The 9,689-nt window shown below is 34.9% G+C and overlaps 1 protein-coding gene across 1 annotated transcript; it reads right to left on the minus strand.

The window, feature by feature from the left end:
• Positions 1–470: 470 nt before the first annotated feature.
• Positions 471–1,091, minus strand: LOC122016427 (TPD1 protein homolog 1-like). Its single transcript, XM_042573727.1, has one exon. The coding sequence runs from the start codon at positions 1,042–1,044 to the stop codon at positions 664–666; it is 381 nt and encodes a 126-aa protein (XP_042429661.1). The 5' UTR covers positions 1,045–1,091; the 3' UTR covers positions 471–663.
• Positions 1,092–9,689: the final 8,598 nt, after the last annotated feature.

Here is a 9,689-nt window from a genome sequence, read left to right on the forward strand (position 1 = left end):
TTTTAACTTGAATGATGATTACATAATACGAGAATTTTTAAAATAAAAAATAGATTATGGTGGTGCTTTAATATTAAAAAAAAATTATTTAAGAAAATGATAATAAAAAAGGTCCTTTTGATCTTTACCGTTTCTTTTCAAAAGGATAACTTATTCTTTTAAAATTTCCAAAATATTCTATTCTTTTAGCTTCCCTAAAGTTTGTGACGCCAAGTATCTGAAATATAATTATCATTTTAATTTTAGTTCTTCATAAGAACTGAGTCAACTCCAAGAAAGATGCCTTCTTGTTTTAATGCATTAAAATTAAGCAATTACTCTATTTTAAATATTATTTAACTATCCGAACCAGTCATACTTTCAATCCACTAATAAATTCTCTGAACCTTTCATCTTTCATAAACATTGATTTCACAAATCTATCACAAACATCTATTTTTGTCGAAAAGGAAACAAAAACAACAGCTCCATGAACAAAAGTTTGACTAATTCATCAAATTATTGATTCATACGAGACAGTTTGCCAAAAATCCAATCAGATGTTTATTACCTTTCACACGTAAAAGAACTAACTCTCTCTTCAACATCAGTAACAGATAACAAGATTGATCCATGGAGATGCTCACTATTATTCCCTTACAGTAATCATCCTCTGCTGCGTCTTCATTTGCAATTCTTTTGAATTTGGAAGCTTTCAGCAGACATCCTGAAGGCCCTGTCCCATGCGTAGCTGAACTTGACAGAGAGTGAGCTTTGGATGCTCTTCCCGTCGTTGACGAGGTAGTCGTTCCCCTCTCGGCGAAACAGCTTGGGGTCGACTAGCTTGGAGCTCGCGAAACCCTCCGATCGCAGGAACACGCTCGCGACGCTGCAGCGGCACAAGTTCTTCACCTCCACCTCAAACACTGGATCGTACCCGACCTTGGCCCCTGTGTTGTTCTGCTGCACCTGAATGCTGGTGAGGTCGCATGGCTGACTCGCAACGATTTCTGCAAATATATGAAGCAGTAACACAGCAAAGATAAGCTGGAGGACGGAAGCCATTTTAGCTGCCTTTGATTTTCAGTGGGGGTGATGAAGCCTTTCTTGTAATCGAGTAGTACTTATAGACATAGTGTTTATTCTACATTAATTGCCTTTTGGTGAAATTAGAGATACTTTCATTGACCTGGACCTGATAAGTCTCCGGGTTCACAATGGTGTGTGGTGTCAGATTCCATACTTTGACTAGTCCAAGTCAAGAGACATGAATGTGCTTTTTAAGTATACACTGTAGGATGCTGACTGTGCTTAGTCGGTCAACTTCCGTGTTCTTTGAGAGTCCTTGATCGACCAATTATGTAGTAGAGAAGGAACATCATCTAACACCTACTTCCTCTGAAACTTAACAGAAATTTAAAGGAATTGCAATAATGCTCAGGAGAAGGACCTTAACATATTGTGACAAGCAGTCAAGTTGAAATTTGAAACATAAGTTGATCGGTTGAGTAGGAAGATTGCCTTCTCAACTGGTGACCGTCTTTGGTAAAGTGATTTTGTTTCAATAATTATTAGGAAATTTCCTACTATTTGTAGGGAAAGGACCAAAACAAAACAAGAAGTAATCAATTGTGTAAAGCAAGACTTCTTTAAGAATAGGATGACAGTAAACATTTGTAGCTACTTTAATGCTACAAGTTAAGAATCAGATTAAGAACAGATAACGCATCCATGGTTAAAGGACAATCAGATGTTACTGTTGGTTGCTACTTGGAATGTTGTACTAATTTCTTTATACAAAAATTTTGTACAAGTCCTGAACCTTTCCTAACAACCTATTGTATTTTTTAAAAATTAAATTTAGAATCGCAAACAGAACTTAATATTATTGATTCCAAATTTAACTTATCTGTTCTTAGAGGTTTAGATTTGAATCACAAACGATACTTAACATTATTGATCCAAATCCACCTATGTTACAAGTTCAATTAAATATTTATTTCAGAGATCGGCTTCCAGGTTAAACATGGCGAGGCACTAGGCCTTCTTGGGTATGAGAGCATCCACCACTTCCTAGACAAAGCCTTTCAACGGAATTCAATATTTAATCTCCTTATAGTAATCCTAGGTTTAACCAATAAGAACAATCGAATCACAAGATCGAAAAATCAAAAGAAACACAAATCGAATCATAAATCTGAAATCTAGAATCACTAGCCTCTTGTTTTAGATATTTCAAGATCTAAACAAAAAGGATGAACTAGTTATGATGCGGAAACTAATAACTAGTTATACCTTTTATAACTTATAGACCTCACGATCTTCTGTCGTATTCCTCTTCTTATCTTGGACGTCGTGTGGACGACAATCTACCGAGACGAGAATCCACCCAAACTTCCTTCTTCTCCAAGCAAGTTTCGGCCACCAAGAATCTCCAAGAGATGAAGGTCTTCGGCCACCAACCAAGCTCCAAGGGATGCAAAGAAACAAAGCCTCCTTTCTCTACTTCTTCTCCAAGCAAAATCCGACCACCAAGTATCTCCTAGAGAGTTGATGCCGCCAGCCAAAGAAGAAGAAGAGGAGAGGATGAGGGCCGGCCACACCAAGAAAGAGAGGAGAGGAAATAATAGATGTATTGTTCTGATGTGAGGCACCTCTACTCTCTCTTCTATATTCCTTGGTATTGACAAATAAGGAAAGTTTTATAAATAAAACTTCTTTATGTTCCTTGCCAATGTTTAAGAAGGAAAATTTAATTAAAATTTCCTTATTAAACCTCTAATGGCCGGCCACCTCATTGTCCTCCAAATAAGGAAAGTTTTAAACAAAAATTAAAACTTCCTAATTTGTTTTAAAAAATTTTTAAAATAAAAAAATTCTCTTCATGGTTGGTTATAAAAGGAAACTTTTATAAATTAAAATCTCTCTATTAAAACATGTGGATGATTACAAAAAGGAAAGTTTTCTTTAAAATTAAAATCTTCCTTTTAACTACAAATAAGGAAAGATATCAAACATTTCTCTTAATTCTTTGTAGAAAGCTATAAAAGGAAAGATTTAAATTTTAAATTCTCTTTTAAATCTTGGCTTCCACATAAGGAAAGATTTTAAAAAATAAAATCCCCTTTTATTTTATTGTGGTCGGCCACTAACTTGGGCTCCAAGTTAGGGTCGGTCACCACTTGGTCCATCCAAGGATTAATCTTGGCCGACCCTTGCTTGGGCACCAAGCTTGGCTTGGCCGACCACCTAGGATGGGTAAGAAGGTGGGTATGAGTGGGTATAACACTTTATAATTAAGAGGCTACGACAGAGACCGAGAGGAGGAATTGGTTTTGGTCTCCTGATGAACTTGAGCTTCCCGTGTTCGCCCCGAACACTCAACTCGAGTTCATCAATAATAACTCATACCACTAAAGAGTTATTATTGAACTACCGCACCAATCCTATATTACTATATGGGCTCCTTCTTATCATGAGTGTGTTAATCTCCCTGTGTTTAAGATATAGAATGTTCACTAATTAAATGAGTTACTGACAACTCACTTTAATTAATATCTAGCTCCAAGAGTAGTACCACTCAACCTTATCGTCATGTCGGACTAAGTCCACCTGCAAGGTTTGCATGATAATCCTTATGAGCTCCTCTTGGGGACATCATCAACCTAGATTACTAGGACACAGTTTCATTCTATAATCAACAACACACCATATAAATAATACCATTTCCCAACTTATCAGGCATTTTGATTTATCGAACTAAATCGTACCCTTTGATAAATTAAAGAAATGAATATTAAGTATATGTGTTTGTTATTATATCATGATTAAGAGCACACACTTCCATAATAACAGAGGTCTTGTTCTTTTATATAGTCAGTATAAAAAGAAACTACCTCAAATGGTTCTGCTCAATACACTCATAGTGTAATAGTGTAATTTTATAGTCAAGATAAACTAATACCAAATTACATTACGACTATTCCAATGGTTTGTTCCTATCCATCTTAGTCATGAGCTACTGTTTATAATTTATAAAGAACTGATAACATGATCTTCTGTGTGTGACACCACACACCATGTTATCTACAATATAAATTAATTAAACAACTACACTTAGCATATAAATGTAGACATTCGACCAATGTGATTCTTTATTTCAAAATAAATGTTTACAAAAAGCTAGGCTTTTTAGTATACACTCTAACAGCTATCACTGCAATGAAGAAGGGCACGTTAAAGATAACTACCCTAAGTTAAGGAACAAGGATAGGGACAAAGGAAAAAAGCTTGTCCAAATGAACAAGTACAAAATTTTAAAGGCGACATGGGACGAAACATCGTCCGAATCAGAAGTTGAGGCTTTCTCCGGGCTTGCATTGATGGCAAGTCATCAAGACGAACACGAAGAAAGCTTTTCCGAAATGAGCATCGAGAGCATCGATGAAGGGGGAGCGACATCAGAAGAAAGCAGCAGTTCAGGGGGAGCCAAGGACAACGAGATCGACAAGGAAATTCAGGTACGATCTCTTCCTCCCGATAAAATATTTATATTCGTTAAATTATTATCTAATGATTGTTGCAAATTAGAAAAAGAAATTAAAGAATTAAAAGTAATTCTAGTAAATCTTGTCCATAAGAAGATTTTGATAAATTAAAGCTAGAAAATGATAATTTACAAAAAGAATAAAAAATTTTAAAAATCATACATGCACATATAGTACAAATATTAGAAGATATAATTTGAACAGGTATTTTAAATATCACAAAGGATAAATTAGGAAAATTTCAAAGAAATATATTCCTAAAAATATTTAATTAATCCAGTTGGCTGGAATCTATATTGGGTTCCAAAATCTTGTTTGACTTGAACTTTAATTAGACTTAGCACTTTTAGCGAGAAAATTAGACGTTTAATTTCCTTATAAGCCTTTGTCTAGAAAGTGGTTGTTGCTCTAATAACTGAGAAGGCCTAGTGCCTCGCTACAGGCTGGAAGCCAAATATTAAACTAAAATGTTTAATTGACTAACTGATAAAGCATTAAAATTAAAATAGATAATGCTTTAAATAGTTACTCAATTTTTTTTAAATTTTTTTTTAAAATTTTTCTCTACAAATTTGTTTAACTTAGAAAAATTTCTTATTTTTTAAAATATGTTTAACTTAAAGTTTTAAGTTATTTTATAAACTTTGCTTTACCAAAATTTATTTAATAGGTTGCACAAATTTTTTTTAAAACTTAGAATATTTTTTTTCTGCTTGAAATTTCTTACTTAAATTTTTTTTAAGACTTAAAGTTTCTTTTGTAAGTAGCAAATTTACTTTACCAAAATTTCTACAAAATTATTTTTTGAAAATTTGTTTAACTGAGAAAATTAGTGACTATTTCTTAAATTTTTTTAGAAATCTTTTCTAAAATTATTACATTTTTAGTGCTATCAAAATTATTATTTTTAAAAATATTGATAAAATTTTCAAAAATATTTTAAAATCAGAGTTTTATAAAAGTTACCCTTAGATTTTTTTGATACCCCATTTTTATGTGATCAAATGGGGAGAAGGGAGAATTAAGTCTAGGGGGAGGTAACTTAATTTTTTTTTTACTTTTTATACTTTATTATAAAATTTATTGTTCTAAGTTTATAGTTGTTTACCCTAGCTTAACTTGGGTTGTTCACGTCAAAAAGGAGGAGATTGTTAGTACCCCAAGGTTGTTTTGATGTGATCAAATAAGTTAAGTTAGGTCCTGTTATGTGTAACCCTGTGTCTAAGTATGCAGGAGTTTAGGAGCACAGGAAGTCGAGCAAAAGACACAGCTAGCGAGAAGGACGACATGGGAGAGTGTCGACGGGCTCGGTGCATCTGAGGGACGAGGTGCTATGGAAGAGTACGCGGGTAGATGAGAAGGAGGTGCGCGGCGTTTCTGAGGGACGAGAAGTCGGAGCGGAAGGTTGCTCAAGAAGGCCGGAAGTTAGGTTCAGGTGATCCCTATTCCGGAGGGTCAAAATCACCCAAGCGAGCGGAGTCGGAGCGGAAGACCTGGACCAAGGTGAGTAGAACCGGAGCAGAGGGCTCGGGCCGAAAAGTCAACTAGGTTGACTTTGTGGGTCTGGGCGCCTTGACTCCAGGCGCCCGAAACTCAAATATTATCATATTCGACGTGGACTTTGACCGACACGTTGGGGATAGAATTCTATCCCACTCCAGGCACCCGGAACCCTTCCAGGTGCCCCGACCAAAGCTATAAATACAACCTTGGTCCATAAGCTAAAGAACAACAAGCATTCTTGCCACTACACTTGTACACATTCCAATTTTTATTTAGCTTTTTCTTTTCTGAGCTTTTATTGTTGTAAAGAGGCTTCTCCGCCTGAAGGAGAAAGTAGTGCACTTCATTTTCTTGGATTAACAGCCTCCTCGGTTGTAACCAAGTAAAAAAATCTTTGAGCCTCTATCTATTTGATTTCTTTATTTAATGCAAGTGTTCGTTATTTAAGTTAGTTGTCCAAGAAAGGTTCGTTTGTTTTATTTTTTGTGCAGGGGTTATTCAACTCCCCTTCTAGCTGACTAACATGTCCTAACAGGATGATATTTAAAAATATGTGTAATGCAATGTCGATGTCTAGATGGTGGCATAGTGCATAAAGAAAGAAAGAGTGGGAGGGTCGCATCATCGCAATATCGTGTGATGTGATCGGCAAAATGCATGTGATCAGAACTATATACATGACATAGTCCTGAACTCTAAGAGAGAGAGAGATCTAAAGTTTATTATAGTGGGTACTCTCTCCTTCCCAAAAAATATATTAGATAGTATCCAATGTAATATGGGAATAGAGTTTGTCAAATGACAGTTCTCTACTAGGGTAACACAAAAAAAGGTAGGCAAATCTCCGAAAGCCTAAGCTATCATATAACAGATTAGGGGAGAACCTAGAGTCCTTCCCACCTACTTTGGTGGAGTATAACAAGTTATCAATCTTAATTAGGTTGTTATAAAATTAGGCACATAAGTCTAAGTTTATTGACTGACTACAGTAGACTAGTCTATGTAACTGATGATAGTCTATAATCTCTATAATAGGGGTCCAGTATCGGGTGAAGAATGACCTACTCAGAAACCTAGATTTTAGTGAACACTTTAGGAAATATAGCCTAAGTTGCTCAGTGAAAAATCTAGCATCGGCAGAGGGAATACTACTTGAACTAGGTTGGGATGGAATAACATTCCGTCGTTTTCTAAAGTAGTTTATACATGCAAATATTTTTTTAAAAAAAGCATACAAATAAGGAAAGTAACTGTATAGATCAAGTTAGAGGGTACCTAGGAGGCATTGTTGAAAATCTTGGAGGAAAAAGTGGAGAAAAAGGTCAAAAATCGTCGTTCGAAGGTGCCTTCCCGAAGCAAAGTTCACGAATAGAGAACGTCTCTGTTTGCTGTAAAAAATTTGGGTTGAAGGTGCCTTTAAGTCAATGGAAGGCGCCTTTCATGTGTTATGGAGGGTGCCTTTAACCGACTGAAGGTTCCTTCATTCAATTTAGATGGGGATTTTCCCACTCTTCCAAGGGCATCTCCGATTATATAGGAGGCGCCTTCAACCAATTTTTTTTTAAGTTTTAATTTTGATTTAAATTTTAATTTAAGTTAAGCATTAATTCAATTAATTTTTGAGTTAAGTTTTAATTTTAAGTTAAGTTTTAGTTTTAATTTTAATTTTAAGTTTGAAATTAGATTTAAGTTAAGTTTAACGTTAATTATAATTTTAAATTTTAAATTAATTTTAAGTTAAGTTTAAAGTTAATTTTAATCTTAAGTTTAAAGTAATTTTAAGTTAAATTTAAAATTAATTTTAATTTTAAGTTTTAAATTAATTCTAAGTTAAGTTTGTTAAATTTTTAAGTTAAGTCTAGATTTTAATTTTAAGTTTAGGTTAATTTTAAGTTCGTTTTATTTTGAGTTTAAATTTTAAGTTAATTTAATTTAAGTTTAAATTTTAAGTTCATTTAAGTTTAATATATTTTTAATTTAATTTTCTTTAATTTAATTTAATTTTCTTTAAATTAATTTAATTTATTTCATTAAATTATTAATTTAATTTAATTAACTTAATTAAATTAAATTAAATTAACTTAATTAGCTTAATTTAATTTATTTTATTTAATCCTTAATTATCTCTCCCGATCTATATTTTCAATCAAGGAAATCCTATAATTTTATGAAATGAGTTAAATTGAATTTCATGGTTTCTTTTAACGTGTGTTAGATTCAAGTTTAGCTTTTGGTTTAACAAATAGGTATTTTTTTTGATAAAGGTCTAAGCTGTGGTGAGTCACCTGGACATCATTAGAGTAACCACATCTTTGAAATTTTTTAAATAGTTCTATCCACTGAACTTAATACAAAATTTTGGTCTAACTAGTTAAAATTAATGAGTGGTAGCTTTAGTTAGTTCCACTGAGCCAAATGCACCAAGTCGAAGTCATATCTTTCTAAACATGTATAGATAGAGCTTTCCTAATCTACTATCATCCAAAACTTCTCTAGTACTATTGCACAAAGAGGTGGGGGCAACACTTTTCAACCTTTAATGCAAAAGAAGAGGAAGAGATAAAAAGATTGCGCGAAGCAACAAGACAAAGACACGCAAAAGGAGCAAACATGAGAAAAGAGAAGAAGAAGAGTGATCCTATCTGAAATCTGTGATGTGGCGCGCTGGCTCCGGTGAACGATGGTTCCAAGGAAGACTCACTCCTAGGGATCTAGAAAATCTCCTCAACGGTCCTACGCACAGTGAGACGAGCCAACAAAACGTTAGTGACCTAAGACTGGGGTGGAGATCCTTGGCTAGGCCCTCCGACACTCAAGTCAGTTCCTCTCTTGAAGGTGGAAGAAGAATAAGAAGAAGTACAATAATGAAAATACTCAGAAGTAGAGTTTTGGATGCTAGAATTGCGTACCTTGCCAATGGAGAGGATCTCCCTTTTTATACTACCTCATATAACCTCTGTAATCATGAGGTAGTTCTCGATTTGTTAGAGTTTGTTAGGAGATGAAGTCACACTTTAGGATTCGTGTAATAATCCTTTAAAGAATCTTTTTTGTACCCCAGATATACCTCTTTTGTCGTTTATGACTCATATTCCTGATGAAATATGAATAGGAACATGCCCTTGTAACTGAAAAAGCTTCTAGAGAATGTTTCCCACTAAATTCACCAAGCTGTCATAAAGTTGTTCACTACTTGTATGCCCTCTTCAGTGCAAGGTCTTTTACGTTTGACAACAAATGGATTTTCTTGTTCTGGTGTGCTACGAAGAAGGCTGGCCCAATCGATCGATCGATCGATTATGAAGTGAAATCACGAGCACAGAATGCTCCCCAATCGATCACCCGATCGATTGGGCTCCCCAATCAATTGGTCAATCGATTGGGGCAAGTTTTCTCTCGCAGACGCGAGAGCACAGAAGAAGGTTGAATCGATCAACCGATCGATTCAGCCTCCCCAATCGATCAGCCGATTGATTGGGATGTGATCATTGTGCAAGTATCAAGTGATGGAAGACTGGGATGGCGCAGATCTGACGTGACAATCGATTAGGAGCATGCCCAATTGATTAGGAGCCCTAGAAATGCGAAGTATATAGCCGATGGCGAGCTTCTTCTCCATAAACTCTTCTTCCCGATCTTCCTGCGATTCTCTCCGACACT

Source organism: Zingiber officinale, chromosome 8B (genome assembly GCF_018446385.1).
Source record: "Zingiber officinale cultivar Zhangliang chromosome 8B, Zo_v1.1, whole genome shotgun sequence".
Lineage (NCBI taxonomy): Eukaryota > Viridiplantae > Streptophyta > Magnoliopsida > Zingiberales > Zingiberaceae > Zingiber > Zingiber officinale.

Bases quoted from the DNA above. Each gene is read 5' to 3' on its own strand.
- LOC122016427 (XM_042573727.1), bottom strand. From the start codon at position 1,044: ATGGCTTCCGTCCTCCAGCTTATCTTTGCTGTGTTACTGCTTCATATA.